The 19,658-nt window shown below is 39.9% G+C and overlaps 1 protein-coding gene across 9 annotated transcripts in view; it reads left to right on the forward strand.

The window, feature by feature from the left end:
* CCDC141 (coiled-coil domain containing 141) overlaps positions 1-19,658 on the forward strand; it is a 143,065-nt gene that overhangs the window by 65,292 nt on the left and 58,115 nt on the right. For 8 of the 9 annotated variants that reach the window (XM_060779814.2, XM_060779805.2, XM_060779854.2 and 5 more), the window contains exons 6-7: positions 5,655-5,908; positions 18,357-18,476. In XM_060779814.2, coding sequence (XP_060635797.2) covers positions 5,655-5,908; positions 18,357-18,476 — 374 coding nt within the window. The remainder of the gene's footprint in view (positions 1-5,654; positions 5,909-18,356; positions 18,477-19,658) is intronic. The other variant, XM_060779838.2, reaches the window with a different exon arrangement.

Genomic DNA, 19,658 nt, shown 5'->3' on the forward strand with positions numbered 1-19,658 from the left:
TTCTGATTTCTTGACTACAGTCTCCAGGCATGCAGCCGGGGGGGGGGGGGGGCTTGAGGGGCTTCAGCCCCCCCCCCCCAAATTCTCAGGGTGGTCCGCGAGAAGGCCTTACTGGTACATTATTTAAACTATTATGTTTATTCATATCATTATCTGATCACCATGCTCAATATATCCCATATGCATGGGGGTATTGGGATAATGATACAAAAGGTTTGCTAGCGTAGATCCCCAGCCCCCCCCTGAATCAAACTCCCCCCCCCCAATCAAATTCAGCACCCCCTGAATCAAAATCCTGGCTACGAGCCTTACAGTCTCCATTTTGATTAATGGCTGAGCCAAGGTATGGAAAAACTTAAACTAATTCAATATTTTCATTAACTACTTCAAAGTCATGTAAATCATTTATAGTCATTCTGTTTGCTTTCTTCCTGTTCAACTGTAAATCTTCCTTTGCACTTTTCTCATTGAGTTTCTTTAGTAATCATCCAAATCTTTGTCTTTTCTTCTAGTAGTATGATGTTATTTGCACAACTTAACATTGTTGATATTCCTTCCTCCAATTTTCACACCTCCTTCTTTTGAGTCTAAGTCCGCTTTACATGTTTTTTTTTTTGTGCCAGGAGCAACTTGAGAAACTGCAAGTCGCTTCTGGTGTGAGAGAACTGGCTGTCTGCAAGGACATTGCTCAGGGGACGGCCAAATGTGTTTCCATCCTATGGGAGACTTCTCTCATGTCCCCACATGAGAAGCTGGAGCTGACAGTCAGGAGCTCACCCCGCTCCCTGGATTGGAAACACCGACCTTTTGGTCAGCAGTCATGCCGGCACTAGAGTTTAACCCATTGTGTCATCAGGGGCCTTTACTCTGACTAATACAGATGTGTGATGCCCTTATCAAAGGCCTCCGTTAAGTGCCACCCACACTAACATCCACTCAAGCTACAAGATATATACTCTCCCTTGCACACAGCTGTGTTCCCTATCTATTCCAAATTGTGTGCTGCAAGCACAATACAAGTTAAACAGAAAAAGTGATAAAATGTAGCATTTACTGGTCCCCTTGTGTATTGACAACATCCAATTTCTCTGCATAGCAGTACCTCATGTCCTGAATACAGGTTAAGTATCAGAATGATCAAATGTCTTGGTATCCCCCATTTCTTTAAGGGCTATCCATAGTTTTCCATGTTCTATACAATCAAAGGCTTTAAATAATTTGGCGTGCTCCATCACTCAACTAATGTTGATTCTGTCTCTGTAGCCCGAAGCAGCTCTATAAGCATGCCATCTGCTCCTGATGATTTTTTTACTCCGAAGTGTTTCTACTTCACTTTGTAGAAGTGTAGGTTTACCTTCATGTAGGTCTTCCTTGAATGAACCTGCCATCATATAATCTCTTACATAGTGTGCCTTCGACTAGATAGTTCCCCAAATAATGTCAATTCCCAATTTGATCCATAACTGTTCCCTTTTAGAGACATAGTGCTCTCCTTACACTAACCCCAGGTCATAATTTCATCATCTGCCTTTAGCACAGTGGTTCTCAACCTGGGGTCCCCAGATGTTTTTGGCCTTCAGCTCCCAGAAATCCTAACAGCTGGTAAACTGGCTAGGATTTCTGGGAATTGTAGGCTAAAAACATTTGGGGACCCCAGATTGAGAACAACTGCTTAGTACTTTATCCATCAACCCCATCCTTTGGCAAGTGATTTGTACCAGTCTCTCACACAAACTCAGAATTGGATGGCCATCTGTCAGGGGTGATTTGAATGCAATATTCCTGCTTCTTGGCAGGGGGTTGGACTGGATGGGTCATGAGGTCTCTTCCAACTCTTTTATTCTATGATTCTATGTGTACTACTCAAACCATTGAAGATGTTCACTATGTATTGCATTCTGTGGTCGTTTTATATTATTGAAATGCTTTAATAATTTTGTTGTTATATATTGTTGTGAGCTACCCTGAGTCCCTTCGGGGAGATGGAGGTGGGTAAAAAAATAAAGTTGTTGTTGTTGTTGTTGTTGTTGTTGTTGTTGTTGTTGTTGTTGTTGTTAGAAACACAACAAGATGAGTCCACAGCAAACAAGATCACTCTGCTGGCTATTGTATTGAATCACAGGTTGGACCCTTTCCAAGTGTCTAGGACTGTGTGGTGTATCAGCGAATAATGCGTGCAGATCCCTGTAGGGTGGCCTTCTGTAGCTGGCAGATGGTCATTTGTCAGCGCCGATTGTGTTTAAGTGCAGGCCAAGGTCTTTAGGCACTGCACCCAGTATGCCGATCACCACTGGGACCACTGGTTTGTGCCAGAGTCTTTGTAGTTCGATCTTTAAATCCTCATTGTTGTTGTTGTTGGTGTTATTATTGTTTAGTGTAATGTTTCCATTGTCTTTTTATGTTTACATTTATCATATAATGTGTTCCCCTGCATTTAGCATCCCCACTCCTGGAGGTACTAAATTTTTCTTTTGACTTTTTAATTTTTTTATCTTGTGAAATAGTTCTCTTTTTTCTGTTTATTTTTAACATTGTTTATTAAATAGTCCTCCATGTTGCTGCATGCAAGTTGCCGAACAGATGCATCCAGGTTTCTTTTCTACCTGGTGACTTTTCCCATCACCCACCTGGTGCTACTTCCCATCCCTATCACCTTTTACTTGTGTTTGTCATCTGCTTAAAGAGATTCATTTCTCATCCATTAAGGCTTGTCTTTCTTTTTGGCTGCAGATACTGTCTTTTCGCCTTCCTCCTTGGCAATGTCCCTGGCTTCAGTTTCCAGAACTCTTTGGCTTCCGATCAATTAAACTTAATAGTTAAAATCTATTTTCACATAATCTTTAAATTCTATGAGAATGTTCTTTAGGTTGTATTTTGGCACAATGGTTGGTTTAGTGGTCTTCTTTAGGCATTTCTCTCTCAAGAAGGCAGAGCTCTGGGAATAAGGACAGAAAAGGTAGAAGGGTGTTTTTTTTACCTCCTGCTAGTTATATTATGAAATATTTTGATCATTTACATGATGTCTGATGCCTGTTGAAGAGATGAGATGTTTTTACTGGTGGCAGTAATCACTGTTAGTCAATACTCCGGGAAATGTCAGTTGGTCAGAGCATAGACGTGGTAATGAAGCGATGAACTACTTGAGCAAATTGTGGTGCCAATAAAGAGATAAAGCATTGGCACTTGGATTTTGAACTCTGCCCTTTCATCTCTTTTCCAAAGAAGACAATTTAAACGATGGCACTCAAAGCCTCTATTACCATATTGTGATATTATGTATTATCAGGTAGGAGGTTTTTAAAAAATGAGAAGGTGTTTTGAACGACTCTCACACAGATGATGTGCAAATGTATGTAAATAGCATTGACACAGTATGCAAATTACTTGCTGTATATTCAGGGCTTCAGAAGCGATTGCTTCTACTCAGCAACATGCAGAAGCCTGGATCGCTTGCATCGGAAGTCACCTGGCAGTAAATAGCTGCTATTTTCTGAATGTCACTACTGCCCTCTGATGGTTTCAGTATTCAAGCATCTTTGAATCCTTCTGTTTGTATGCTTCCCTCTCTTTCCCATTGGGAACTGCAGTGTTTCTGGCTTTTAGCAATTACACCCTGAGGCAGGGATTGGAAACAAGCCCGGATCAAGGATAGTAATGATGCTAAACACTGGTGTTCACTGAAACTCAGTGTTGAAGAACAGAAGCTGTTTCACTCTTTTATGTCCTGTTACAATATAAACCAGAATAGGGCTGGGCAGAGACATTTTGATGCCAGAGGCCAATATGGTGCCTCTCTCCTGTTGCACTGAGAAAAGCTGAACAAGTTGATAGTTAATTTGACTTGGATACCTGGCATGGGATGGTGCAGGGCATTCTTCGCCACATCTGTAAGTAGAAAAGAAGTTTAGGGGAGTAAGACGGGTTTTGGAGTACTCATAGTTCTATCTGCCAGTTTAAGGAAATATCCATAGGGCTGAAGTGGAACATCTAGGACAATACTATTGGTATTTTGCTTCTGCCAGCTAAGGCAGTTGCCTCATCCTATTTAATGGTAGTGCCAAGTCTGTGGTCAAACAAACTTCTGTGAAGATTTTTTTCACATATTCAAATAGATTTTATTTATTATTTATTCATTTACTACATTTATGTACTGGTTTTCTCTCCCCCCCCCCTTTTTTTTTGTCGTGTCAGGAGCGACTGCTCCTGTTGTGAAATAATTGGCCGTCTGCAAGGACGTTGCCCAGGGGACGCCTGGATGATTTGATGTCTTATCATCTTTGTGGGAGCTTCTCTCATGTTCTCACATGAGGAGCTGGAGCTGATAGAGGGAGCTCATCCGCCTCTCCCCGGATTTGAACCTGCGACCTGTCGGTCTTCAGTCCTGTTGGCACAGGGCTTTAACCCACTGTGCCACCAGGATTCTCCCCCTAAGGCAGTGTTTCTCAACCTTCCTAATGCTGTGACCCCTTAATAAAGTTTCTCATGTTGTGGTGACCCCCAACCATAACATTATTTTTGTTTCTACTTCATAACTAATTTTGCTATTGATATGAATTGCAATGTAAATATCTGACATGCAGGATGTATTTTCATTCATTGGACCAAATTTGGCACAAATACCTGATACGCTCAAATACTGGTGGGTTTGGGGGGATTGATTTTGTCATTTGGGAGTTGTAGTTGCTGGAATCTATAGTTCACCTACAATCAAAGAGCATTCTGAATTCCACTAACGATGGAATTGAGCCAAACTTGGTACACAGAACTCCCATGACTGTGTTTTCTGATGGTCTTTGGTGACCCCTCTGACACCCCCTCACGACCCCTCCAGGGGTCCTGACCTCCAGGTTGAGAAATGCTGCCCTAAGGGAACTAATACAGTTGTATCCACATAGCAGAATTATAGTTTGATACCACATTCACTGCCAGGCTTAATGATATGGAATTCTGAGATTTGTAGTTTTATGTGATATTTACCCTTTCCTTTTGGCAAAGTAGAATTCACTGAGATAAACATATGACAGTTAAAATGATATCAAACTGTTATAATTCTGCAATTATTTTTATTTATTTATTTACAGCATTTTTACCACGCCCTTCTCAACCTGGGGGGGGGGGGGGGGGGCGAGACTCAGAGCAGCTAACAAAGGCAGCAATTCGATGCCACAAATCAATAACACAATATAAAACCATAAATACACACAGAGTTATAACAATAGCAATTAATTATAGCCAAATTATCATAATAGTCATTAAATTAAAAAGCAATGCAGATCATCTCTCGGTTGCACTTTTGCTGTTGTTAACTGCCATCAAGGCAATTTCATCTTATACTGTTCCCCATAAACTCTATCTATATGCATATATATATATATATATATATATATATATATATATAAAGGTAACGTTTCCCCCTGACATTAAGTCTAGTTGTGTCTGACTCTGGGGGTTGGTGCTCATCTCCATTTCTAGGCCAAAGAGCTGGCATTGTCCATAGACACCTCCAAAGTCATGTGGCCAGCATGACTGCATAGAGCGCAATCATGTGTGTGTGTGTGTGTCCATATCCATGTTCATGTCCATATCTGTGCACTAAATACATTATATTCACTGGCAATGTTTAAATATGCATCCTCCCAATTCTTCTTTTACAGAGCTTTTAGAAAAATCTCTGGTTCTCTTAAACAAAAGCCACGACCTTACGGAATTTATAGAAGAATTTAAGTCTGATGGTCCGAACATAAATCCAGCATTCATTCAAGGAGCCCACAATAGCTGCGTGAAAATTGCTAGTCTCCTTGAAGCTCTCCAAGACAGGAGAAGGCAACTGGACAAATACCTGAAGCTGCAGCGCCAAGGACTGGAGCAGGTTTTGCAAATTTGTCAGTGGCACCATCAGGAAAATCAGGTACAGTCCTGGAAGGAAAAAGACACCCATATAATGTGTATATGAGTGCATTTGTAACAGCACATAGAAATGTATGCAGACAAGTCCTGAGGTTCAATTGCTATATATTGATGGAACCCAATATTTGTTCAAACATTCAGTGTAAATATTAAATCTGATGATACTTTGGATTGCACTGTATTTCTGCTGGTACAGGCATACTGTGAGCATAAAGCAGTTTAACCACTGTAAATGTGCCCCAGAGCAGCTCCAAATTTGGCACATTTGTGCCGAATCCAGGGCTGTTGTTTTCATAGATGATGTCCCATTCTGTGGCCAGCAGAGGTGCTCTCATGGAGCTCCATGGCTGGCTAGGAGTGACAGTGACATGGTGAAAGAATGGAGCACACAGCTTCTAAGAAGTGGCTGTGCTCCCTGGCTATGTAAACAACAATCCGGGATTTGGAAACATTCTGGATTGGGGTCTGCTCTGGAGCCCATTATATTGGGATGAACAGCCTAGTGTAGATGAGCCGTAAGTAACCTGAATGACAGAAACTGTTTCAGATGAGAAAAGTATTTATTTATTTACCGTATTTATATACTGCCTTACTATACTATAGGATGCATAGGTAGTCTGACCTTTTCACAGTTTTGTGATGGACACCTTTGTCTCTAAACTGAGTATCTGATTAGAAAGAGAACTGGAACATTAACACTGGGTAAACACACATTTTGGTGCCTCAAATATTAGACCTATTTATGGGCATATTCGACCTGCTGATTCCAAAAATGGCACCAGTTTTACCCTCCCCCCCCCCCCCCCCCGTCTTCATCTACTTGCCCATAGAAAGTAATGAGAACCATATCTAAGAAACTAGAGCTGATGCAGTCAATCCAATTCAATTTTCTGAATCAGTGCCCCAAATAACCCTAGGAACAGGCCTAAAGACCAAGACACCAAGGACATCTTTTGGTTGGGCTGTTATCTTCAAAAGGTAATGTTCGAAGGTCAGTGCATGGGTTTCTGGATTTATGGATTGTCAATAAATACGGGAACACGTCATGATAGTGTGAGGGACTGTTGTACATTCGTGTATGAAAGAAACATAATGGAAAACCATGTAGAGAAAACAACTATCAAAAATACTTCAACAGGATAAGGGAAAGACAACTGAAGCTTCCATCTAGATAGTACTTGACCCCAATGAAGCTGTACTATAAAAAATGAAAATCTTTCTCAGGCCTGTTGAAGGAGCTGTTCTGTCACAGGAATACTGATTTCTCTGTGTTAGAAATGGTCAAATATTTTGGATGGCCACATAAAAAACTCTTTCAAATATGACTCACCAATCTAAACTGCTGATGCCTTTAATAGCACTTCTGTCTATATAAACATTCTATTCATAGGAATCTCCTATAAATTTGTATTAGTAGACCAGGTAGGAAAAAGATTGCCTGATTCTGGAAAACAACTGCAGGATAATCTATAGGTGGGTGGTTACTAAGAATATGGAGTATGAATACAGTATTGAGGGTGACATATCACAATTGTTTGAACAGAGAGGTAGAACAGCGATTTAATTATGAAAATTTGGTTTCTTTTAATTCTCTAAGGCCCCTTCTACACTGACATATAAAATCCAGATTATTTGATTTGATAATCTAGATTATATGGCAGTTTAAGTGGGCAAGAGACCTTTGTGCATGTCTCCACTAGCAATCCATATTTCTTGCCTGTGACAAATAAAAATGGGGGGGGGGGGGGAGAAGCAAACAATAACATTAGTTACTTTTGACAACGATAATTTACCAGCAACTAAATAAGGATGAACTGTATACTAATGTATACCAAGACAGTCTAACATTCCAATGTATTTGACCTGATAAGACAGGTTTCTTTTTGTTACAATTTCTTTAAAATAATAATAAAATGAAAAGTAAAGCAGTTCTTAATGGTAGATAATTGTTGCTGCTGCTGTGTGCATTCAAGCTATTTTCAACTAAAGTCTAACTTTTCACAACGTTTTCTGCGGTTGAGAATGAGGGCGCTTCCAGATTGCACTTCGAAGTGGGTTAAGTCCCCACACCCCAAAAGAAAACTGGGTTTTGCTCGTTGGCTGTCCCCATGCCATTCTGAAAACTTTTGAGATGGCATTGCCCCTCCCAAAAAGGCCTTAAAAATAAATGAAAACTTACCTGATCTCCATTTGACCTCTCTGCAGGCCTCCTGGGACATATCAATAATGTGCTAGGAGGCTGGGGGGAGGGGGGGTCATGAGCGAACTGGCCCTGTCTCCTGGCACATTATTGGTACATTCCAGGAAGCCTGCAGAGAGGCTTAATATTGACCCAATAAGTTTTCCTTTATTTCTAAGGCTTTGGGAGGGGTGCCTTCCTCAGTTCTCCAGGCTTTTGGGTAGTCCCAGGACTATATGGGAACGAGTCCCCACAGGGCCTATTCCCCATTAGAACCAGACCTTACAGGAAGGCCCGAATCAAATAATTTGGGACAAAGCAGGGTTTACCTACTTTGTCTTGAATTACTTTGCTTTTATCTGAAGCGTCATTTGGATGCCTCAAGTAAAAATTCAACAGGGCCTGGGATATAGGCCCTGTCTGGAAGGGTCCTGAGTGATTTGCACAAGGTCACACAGTGGCTTTCCATGGCTTAGTGGGGATTCAGCTCCGGTCTCTAGTGCACACTAATGGTGCACACTAATGGTCTAATGGTGACCAGGTAAGTTTTCATTTATTTTCAGTGACCAGAGTGCACAAATTGCTGTGCTACACTGGCTGCTAGGTAATTAATTAGCACAACCTAAATTATGTGAAAGATTTCCTTTGGCACATTTCTTCCTTATCTTTACCCAATGTAACTAATACCAGTGCAAAACCTTGCAACAATGCTTCAGCATTTAATTAACTTTGCCAAGGACCTGTAAAGGAACAGAGTGCAAAGCTTGACATTTTGGAGATTGAATGATAGAAATTGGAAATGTTTCTAATATATCTGTATCCTTATGTGGAGTGTGCCAGCACTGTTACATTCTGACTAAAGGCTCTCAAACCGATATTGGTAAAAGAAGGCAGAGCCAGTATGGCATAGTGGTTTGACTGTTAGATATTACAAGATTAAAGTTCGAATCCCCAATCACCCGTAGTAATCCACTGAGTGTTTCTAGGCAAGTCACACTCTCTCAATCTCAGAGGAAAACAAAAGCAAACCACCCTCTGAACAAGTCATTCAAGTAAATCCTCATGGTAGGTTTGTCACAACTCAGAGATGACTTGAAGGCAGATAGCAACAACAGCAAGATTAAGAGAATACACACACACACACACATCTGTAAAAAAATTCCACTAAAATGATGAACTCAGTCTAGGTTGAAGGTTATTCTGTGTCTCTGTATTGCTTTGCACACATGTGAATCTACTCAATGAACTCTGGTATTTTTGATAAAGCCATAGTAACATTTTATGTGATCATATTTTTATAATGATTGGCCACTGTGTGGATTATATAGATCTTTGTTTTGATCCAACATGGTTCTTCTTACATTCTTATACTCACTAGGAAAAGGACATCAAGGTTTTGTTTTTTTTAAAAAAGCCAACCCTCACCCGGTTATATAATTAAATAAAGATTGACAGAGTATCCAGTTACCATGAGATATGTTGAACATTTTGTCTCAGGCAGAAAATTGGAGAGAATGGTACATCATGTGTGGACACACCCATGGCTGCTACTGCTGATCCCACCAACCACCAGTTTCCTACCTACCAAGAGAAATGTATATTTTCTGGCTAAGCCCAGCTATAGTGTAGCCACTGCTTCATTGCAACTTGAAATAGCATTTGCTGGTGCAGCAAACCAGACAATGGCACCTTTATAGCTTTCCAGGGCCATCTCACCCAACATGTTTCCCCAAAAATAAGACATACCCATAAAATAAGCTGTAGCTGGATTTCTAAGCGATTACACAGTATAAGCCATATCCTGAAAAGAAGACATAGTGACAGAAGTGGCTATGCAGTGTACTGGCATGGAGCAGGAAAGAAGATTGAAGAGGTGCAGGCAGCCCTATCAACAAGGTCAGCTCCCCCTGTCAGGTCCTGGTTGTTCTGTGCATGTTGCAAGCTGAGGCATAGAGGGAGATATAGAAAGTCAAAGTAAAACTCTCAGTGAAGTGAGGAGCAGGGATTGTGTTTAGGTATTTGTGTTTAGGTATTGTTTGTCCTCAGGGGGAAGAAGTAAAGCTGTGGCTGCCATTTTGCTCATCACTGTGGGTCTCTCTCACCCAGCACCAACCAGCAACAGTCTGTGGGTCTTTCTCACCCCACACAAACACCAGTAAAGCTGCTGTAGATTGTTGCATCATCTATATAAATAAAAATGTAATGTTCATTTGTGGGATTAACATAACTCAAAAACCACTGGATGAATTGACACCAAATTTGGACACAATACACCTATCAGGCCAACGAGTGACCATCAGTCATAAAAACACTGAAAAACACAACAGAAGAGACTTAAAAAGCCAAAAAACAAAAATTACATTGCATGCGCAAAACCATACACACACACACACACACACACACAAAACACATATACACAGACTGGGCCACAGCAACGCATGGCAGGGGACAGCTAGTTCTTAATAAAAATTAGATATCCCCTGAAAATAAGCTATAATGTGTCTTCTTGAGGAAAAATTAATATAAAACAGTGTCTTATTTTGGGGGAAGCAAAGTAGTGGTTGAGAAAAAAGGGTTCTACGTAGGCAGTAGATAGCAGGGGAGCAGTGAATTGTAGGCATTGTGAATCGCACCATGTTGAAGAAGAAGAAAGACTAGACCGTGAAGGATGTAAAACTGGACTCAGAGCAGGATGTAGTGGGCTGCATTTCTTGGTCAGGTAACACAATATTTTAGGCTGTTCTTATAGTATCCCCACAGGTTAAATAGAATCAACCTGTTAAAGACAGGTTGTAATTCATAGTAAGGGAAGCATATTTAGTTTAAACTGAAAAGTCATATAATATTATATAGAAATCATCTTAATAAACACATAAGAAAGTAGTGTTTTATGCCCTGCCTGAAATGGATGGCAGACAGGGCATATAAATTTAATATGCAAATAGCATGGTATTGTGAATTCATCTCAAAGCTCCTGAAATAGTCCCCTGGAGAGTGGCATATTACCTGTTTTGTAATGCACTATGGGTACATTATAAATCACAAATTGTCCTCTGCATTTTTATATAAAATCCCACAAGTCAAGTGTTATGCCTTTGCCTAGGCTTGCTAGGGATTCTGAAGCATCCATCAGATGGTAAGAATTGCCCACGGGAGGAGTAGATTTACCAGTTTCTTGACTAGATTGATCTCTATCCAGAATGACAAATCCTGCTTTCCTTCAGAAGTGTCATCTTCACAGCCTTTGGCTATAGACTAGTAGCTGAGAACAATCTCAATTTTAAGATACAAGTAATATAATGGGGAAAATACAAAACATGAGGCTACTGCCATTACTATGCAAGTCAGGAAGACATCAGAAATCATAGCTTGTGAGATTCAGTGTGACACCAACTTGGTCATTGTTCTGTTCTCTTTCTTGAGAAATGGCCAGTCAAGGATCTATCTTGGAACTTAATGCTTCCATGTCATTATGCATACTCTCATATGCACTGTTGCAACTAGTTGAAAATAATTTCTTAATCTATTTCCTTTGGTAACATCTGGTATAAGGTTGCCAGCAACAGGAATTTAATTATCTTGTTTGCTATGTCAATTTCAAATAAGAAAGATAGAACAAATCTCTGTTGGCCACATGAAACCATTACTTGATATTTGTGACAGTGTTGCATAGTACATACACATCCTTACTTGTCCCCCAAAGCTCTGCGTCTTGGAAATGAATGGCCCCGGATCTGTGTGTGTATTGGGAGGGGATTACCTAAGCCATTGTGATACTAGACCCATGAAGGTAATTTCCAAAGAAGTAGCCATGTTAGTCTGTTTTAGCATAAAAAGGAAAAAGGAAGTAGATGGAAAAAAGAAATGTAGTACCATCTTTAAGATGAACTGGTTTTTAATTTTAGCGTGAGATGGACTGGATCTACAATGTTTTATAATACAGATTATGAAAGCAGATAATCCACATTATCTGCTTTGAACTGGATTACATGAGATGTTTATATAGCAGTTTAGACACAACTGTAGAGTTACACTGGAGGGACCTAGAGAGGATACTGCAGAATGTACAAGGGGACCACAAACCTAGATGCCATGTATGCCTTATAGCAGTGTTTCTCAACCTGGGGGTCGGGACCCCTTGGGGGTCGTGTTGGGGTGTCGGAGGGGTCACTAAAGACCATCAGGATGCACAGTATTTTCTGCTCGTAATGGGAGTTCTGTGTGGGAAGTCTGGCCCAATTCTATCGTTGGTGGGGTTCAGAATGCTCTCTGATTGTAGGTGAACTATAAATCCCAGCAACTACAACTCCCAAATGTCAAGGTCTGTTTTCCCCAAACTCCCAACAGTGTTCACATTTGGGCATATTGAGTATTCATGCCAAGTTTAGTCCAGATCTATCATTGTTTGAGTCCACAGTGCTTTCTGGAGATAGGTGAACTACAACTCCCAAACTCAAGGCCAATGCTCACCTAACCCTTTCATTATTTTTTGCTGGTCATGGGCGTTCTGTGTGCCAATTTGGGTCAATTCAATCTCTGGTGGAGTTCAGAATGCTCTTTGATTGTAGGTGAACTATAAATCCCAGAAACTACAACTCCCAAGATCCAGAGAATGAAAATACATCCTGCCTATCAGATATACATGACGATTCGTAACAGTAGCAAAATTCCAGTTATGAAGTAGGAAATAATTTTAGGGTTGGGGGTCACCACAACATGAGGAATTGTATTAAGGGGTCGCGGCGTTAGGAAGGTTGAGAACCACTGCCTTATAGGCTATAGGAGCCCACTATGGGGCGTGTGAAGATGAAAAGGCAGAGAAGAGGGAGGAGGCAGAAGAGAATTCACAGTTTAATAAATGTGAATTAGTTATGTGTTTTGAATTATGTAATAGTTTTTCAAGAGTTTTGAAGGTCAGGGCAGAGTTTGAGAATTGCTGATTCAGATTATGGTATTGCATAACTCTAAACAGGTAGATTCATAATTCACAAATAACCTCTATACAGAAGCAAGCTTCTGAATGCAGTAGTGCCCTGTGGCAACCAACAACCCTCGGCTCCCCTTTCCTCCCTCCCTCCCTCCCTCCCTTCCTTCCTACTAGAAAGGGAGAATTGCCATTCCTGAATCCATTCCATAAGAAGCCCTTGTGCCTTGCTTTGACCTCAGTTCTCCTTCCGAAGATTTTTTGTAACTGAACATGAGCTTGTTATTTGCCTGTGATTCTTCTCATTTTTCCAAAGCTAGCTCAATATTTCAACTTTATGGTGAGCTTAAACAGAGAGTCATGTACAAACAAACTGCATTTCCTCCATCTTCCTGCCACAGCCAGTTAGTCCAAATATTTCCTAGAGTGGATAACACATGGCCCTCCAGATATTGTTGAACTGCAAGCCCTATTACCCCTCTAAATTGGCTATACATTGTAGAGGGGCTGGTAAGAACTGCCATCCAATAGCCTTTGAAAGGTCAAAAGTTGCCCACTCTTGCAATAGAGAATTCTTCTGAGTCATATAGAGGAAAGCTGCTGAGCACAACAATAGAGCTGACAATACCAGGAAGTAGGCTTGGGCCCTAATCAGTTTGAATGAAAATGATTTCTAATATTTGGTGGTCCGTTTAATACAATCTCCTAAAATATAACAGGGAGGAGGGAGACAAAAAGCTTAGCAAAATGGATTAAGAGATCCAGTTTTTATTGGCTACAGGAGAAGAAAGAGTTATGTCTGCAATATACCTGAGGCAGGGGCTGCTGCGGGACTTCTGGACAAGATGGGATTATTGCAGCATCTTTTTCTTCATCTCAATGTCCTTTTCTTTTTGGAAAGTTTCCTAGGCTTCGTCTCCAGAGAGGGCTCTGCTGATAACTCGCTTTCCCATCAGCACTTGCATGGAGAAGGCATTGAAAAGTCTGAGTTCCTCATGGAGCATGATGGGAGTTGAAGTTTCTCTCTCTCTTTGTTTCTTAGTCAATAAAAAGTCTGGTAGTGTCCACGCACTGATTGGCTGAGAATGTACACACCCGGCAACTACAATCCCCAGAACCCTATATTGTGGTTTGTCTTATTTTTAAAATGTTATGGTAAAAACTTAAAATAATTCTTAAAAATCAGTAAATTGCTGAATGGTTCTGAAACTTCGCAGGTCTGCATGTGTAAATGGGGTCTAAAACCAAGGTAGATTTCATGTAGATAGGCCTTAAAATGGCTGAGGATTGAGCCTTTAAAGCTTTGTGTTGTAGCCAATGGGCTGAATCTTTGCCAAATGAAAATGGCAACACCCCTCCAGATTCGAGTAACTTCCTAGTAAACAGAATGAGGGGCTAGCCGACAATGGATTCCAAAATGACATGTCTATTGGCCAAATTGCACACCTCTACCAGGAAGCACATTGTTGATACCATATTAATCTATTTCAACTGACAATCATAGACTGCCATGCCTTTCAAAGTGAATCTGATAGCTGGATGACAGACAGATGACAGGCAAGCATAGGCACCTCAGACAGCAAGCTAGAAAGTTGAAAATGTGATGTTTTCACTCACTATAATGAACGAGTTAGAAGAAAAGATAGCATCATTTTGCTGCGTAAAACCATTCACATTATCCTTCAGTTTGGCACCAACACTCATTACTTTCGGATTACGCTCCATTGAAGGTGATATGTGAGAAATTTGCACCACAGAGGGTTTTTTCTTTAAAAAATCATATAAGTCATACAGGCTGGAACCAATAATGACTCTTGCAACAAGTTGTGATCAGAAATACATACATTTATAGGCTTCCATGTAAGAAGGAAATCCCAGTATGTGCACATTTTTTCAAAGAGCGCATTTGAAAAATATGCTCATAATTCATTCATCTGAAGTAGTTCACCATACATCAAAACTACACACATGCAGAACAAGTGACAGATAATGTCATTATTAGGGTATACTACAAAAAAGATAAAAGAAATTGAGCTCTTAAAAACTGTTCACCTTTCTCTCCTTATTGCACCCCATCAACCATGGCTCATTATTAAGTATTGTTATATGTCCTTCCTTCCCAAGTTTCCTTGTACATACCCCTATGACTTCCCTAAAAATGTTTTTATTGGTCTGCTGGAAGCAGACAGAAATAATCATATCCACCTTGTATTGCTCACTATCCTGCCACACAATATGGCAATTCACATCATAACCTATTCTTGACCCTTAAACCGCTTTTTAAAAAATTGCATTTTACCCAAAGTTTTTACATGTGGCCGTCTCAAATGGGTAGATTCACACTGGAGATGGGAAAGAATTAGGGACGGCTAGAACTGGTTGGTTGGAGGTAACAAGGGCCAACAGGTCATGCAACGGTTTCTGCCAGAAAAAGAGCTTGGTTATGGCTCAATTTTTAATTTGCCGCCTATTTATTTGTTTATGTTTTAAAGGAATGTGTGTGTGTGTGGATAGTCACAAATCAGGATGACTAAAGACAGGCTTGTATAAAACCACAGTTTGCTACATTTGAACCAAGTGGCAAATTGGTTTGCTGAAAATTAAAAGATGATTAATCTAATCTCCTTCCTCCTGCCTAAATTCACTTCCAAAGAAGGAAGGTAGAATTTAAAGACATAGCCATGTTAGTATGGATCAGTATGCAAATAGGATCTTGTAGCACCTTTGAAACTAAGGCTGCAGCTACACTGACCACTGGGCAGCGGGTATTCCCTTAGGGAACTCCTTGCATAAACCATATTTGGGGCAGATCCAGCATATGCCATGCCAAATCAGCTTTGGAGAATCAGTCCTTCTAGATCCACCCTAACTGAGACAAGGAAGCTGGTAGCATAGCCATCCATCATCTTAAGTCTACTTTATCAGAAGTTTGGAGTGAAGTGCCTAGGTACAAAACTGTATGGATGTGAATGTTGTTACTTGCATTCATTGAGGAAAATTGTGTTCTGTCTGTATCTGGGCAAGTGTTGTAAAGGGGGTGATAAATTTCTACCCCAGCTGACTGAATTTGGAAACACCATCTTTTAATTTGGTGGTTTTCATGTTTGAAGCATAAGAAGGAAGGTGAGAGGGCATCATTTCAAGAACAATCAAGTGAGCCGCTTGATCACTCTTGTAATGATGAAACATGAGTTTCTCACTATATATGAACTGAACCATTAACCTCTTTGCTGTGAAAGTCTGTGTTGTTACTGAGCATCTTTATCATTCTGGATAAACCCATATATGTATTCAGTTCTCCAGTACCAGGAGTTAAAAATAAAGTTGGTCCTTGAATGTGGAACAACATCAAAATGAATAAATTGGAAGCACTTACAAAACAGCTTTGTGATGTGACATCGAATTAAAATTTAATTACATTAATTATCTCTTTTATATCCCTAGCTATGTTGAACTCCTTGGGTAATTTGCCAAGTGTGTTGTTGCAGAGTTTGTTGGAAGTATTCTTGTTTACTGTCAGAATATTCTTAGAGGAATACTTTGTAGTTTAGTCGGGAACAGAGAAAGCAAGAGTACGACCTCAGTTCAGTGCAGTTATGCATGCTTAAGCTTCTCTGAAATTAATGGGGGTTAAGCATGAATACTCTTTGTTCGACGGTGGCCTAGCTGTGGGTAATTATTTAATACGTGATTAAAATAGGTGACCTGCATTTTAACTTGTATGATAACAAATTCTGTGTATATAAGTGTATTACTCAGACTTTATGTGATTGCTCAGGCATGATATGAGGCTCAGGAAAGAAAAATCACACATGGTCAACCTTTACACATGCATTATCTGGTATAAGCAATAGGAACTGCAGATGGGCCCAATTTACTGATTATCCGGAGAAAGGCTGCCTGTACACTTTATGGCCAAGATCCAATGGTATACTTCTCTATCCAATACCAATGAAGTCAGGACTTTTTTCTCTTCCTCTTCCCATTCTCAATGACTTTCTGTGTTACCAAAACATGCTCAGCAGGTTTATATACTTTCTGGGGAGCAGCAATGGAAGAAGAATGGGATTTCTCATATTGGCAGAAGTAGTCAAATCTGGCATAAGAAGACTCTTGGATCCTGGGTCATGAGTTAGAGCTTTCAGAACTTTAATGAATTTGTGAATATTAGGCATATGAGAGCTTGCTTTCCCTTCTTTCCCATATAGCACAAACGTCCTGCAAAATGCTCTTTAAATCCCCACTCAGGTCCTTATCACATTATACCTACCTTCCAGACTGCCTCTCCTTCTATGAACCAGTGCAGGATCTGAGATCTGCCGAGGAGGCCCTTCTCTCGGTCCTGCCACCGTCTCAGGTGCGGTTGGTGGGGACAAGAGATAGGGCCTTCTCAGTGGTGGCCGTCTGGCTCAGGAATGCCCTTCCTAGAGAGATTACGTTAGCCCCCACTCTCCAAACCTTTTGGTCTAGCCTAAAAACTTGGCTATTTTAATGGACCTTTGACCCTGAGTAGTCCACTATGGCTACATGTGAGGACTAATTGTTACTCTGGCCCTTTAGTTGTTTTGAAGATGCCCAGTTTATTTGCAGGTATTACTGCATTTAAATCTAAAATTTTATCAGTTGATGGCGTTGTCCATTCACTTGTACTTGGTTAAATGTATGCTGTACTGTTTTTATTCTTATGTATTTCTATTTTATGTGTGGCACCCTAGAGTGCCTTTGTGAGCAGACCTGGGTCCCTCCAGGGAGATGGTGGTGGGATATAAATAAAGATGTTGATGATGATTACACAGTTATAGCACTACTATTCTACAATAACTGCTAGGAAATCTCCTATGGAATCTTGGGATTGGCAGTTTCGGGAGGAGCATTTAGGCTTCTCAACCAGAGAGTGATCGGACCTACAAATGCCATAATTTCACGGGATGCAGCTATAACAATTAAATTAGGATAATAGTACTATAAGATAATACTTTGTTATATACACACACAAACACACACAAACAAAGAATAATGAAAACACTAAAATTCATCAAATTAACGTAAAACCCGTTTCAGCCTTGATAGGCTGAAAACTGACTTTATCAATATCACCACTTAAAAGTCTGTAGAAAGGTGGAGTGCTCCATTGTTCTACGAATGAAAAAAAAGTGTATCTGTAAATGAAAATAATGAAAAATTTCATTTTATTCATCTGAAGTCTCTCCAAAGCAAATTCGGGGGGTATGTAATATACTACAGGGGGGAGAGAAAACAAAACAATTCTGCATCACCATCAGAAGTCACTCAGACCATGACTGACATTGTTCATTGCTTATAACTATTAAATGTTTTTGTTTTCAGGTAACTTCTTGGTACAAGAAGAATATAAAAGATTATTTCCATAAACAAGACCGTGGTTCATCTTTAAAAGAAAATGAAGACTTTCTTGAGGAGCACAAGGAAATGGAAAATAAGGTTAAAGTAAGAATTTATTTGAAAATCCACATTCCCATATAACAATCATTTAAGAAAGTGTTCTGCTATTTCAGAATACACTATTTTCCCAGAAATATTTGCCTTGGTCATTAATCAAAATCAAAATCCTTTTCCACGTTGATTTAAATATATTTTACTCGTACCATCTTTCCAACTCCATGCTTTTTCCTTATGGATAAGCCATCTCCTTCCAACTTGATTTCCTTGTAAACAAGCATTTCAATTATACGTGCCACTAAATTCTCAGCTAAATCTATTCCGGACTAAAATCCTTTGGTCTTATTAGGCAGTTGGACTCAGTAACCTAAAGCTGCTTAACTTTCACTGAATTATGGCCATGGTTTTACTGTGACTGGACTTGTGTAGGATTATGACTTTCTTTCTTTTTTCTTAGCCACTTTGTTTTTGAAATACCCTTAATCTCTTTTGAACAAATGGTCCACATTTTGAAAAGAATAATACCAATAGTGTATAATTTCTTCATGCTTTCCCCTCTTAACTGCATTAATTTTTTTCAAAAGCTTCCAGGTCAATCAACAGACCCGTAAGGGGCTCAATTTCCTTGCCACATAGATAATTGAAAGTTGCCGTTTGAAAGGTTACTTACTGTGGAGACAAAAAGTAAAATAGCATGACCTTTCTGTTGAAATCCACTGGAGCACAGTGCTGTATTTCTTTAGAGGTATTCATAAGATTGCAGGGAAAAGCGTGGCCACAGCAGGGCTTTTGTTTGTTCTTGATGGAAATGAATGACAGCAACCCCTCACTGCCAAACAACACACAGTCTGACAAAAATAATACTTACAGCCACTTTCAATAACTCCCAATGTCAGTTAATTGTAGATATGGTAAGCTTGGAGGTTTTTTTAAAAAGGAATATTAATAGTTGTTCTGCTTCCACCATTACTCATTAGAATTGCTTGTCGTATGCCTTTTCGTGTTGTGTTACTCATTCCTTTCTGATTCCTCTTTTTTTTTGGGGGGGGGGGGGTGAACCATATATAGAAAAATGTAAGAAAATGGCCTCCAGAACAAAAAGGAAAGCTGATGACACCTTGCATTTCTTCACAAAAGGTTTTGGAAAAATAATGACATAACCTTTTAGAAAATGGCATTCATTACCATTTGGAAAAACTAGGAATCTCCCTGAGAAGAGTTAAAGACTCA

Source organism: Anolis sagrei, chromosome 1, assembly GCF_037176765.1.
Source record: "Anolis sagrei isolate rAnoSag1 chromosome 1, rAnoSag1.mat, whole genome shotgun sequence".
NCBI lineage: Eukaryota > Metazoa > Chordata > Lepidosauria > Squamata > Dactyloidae > Anolis > Anolis sagrei.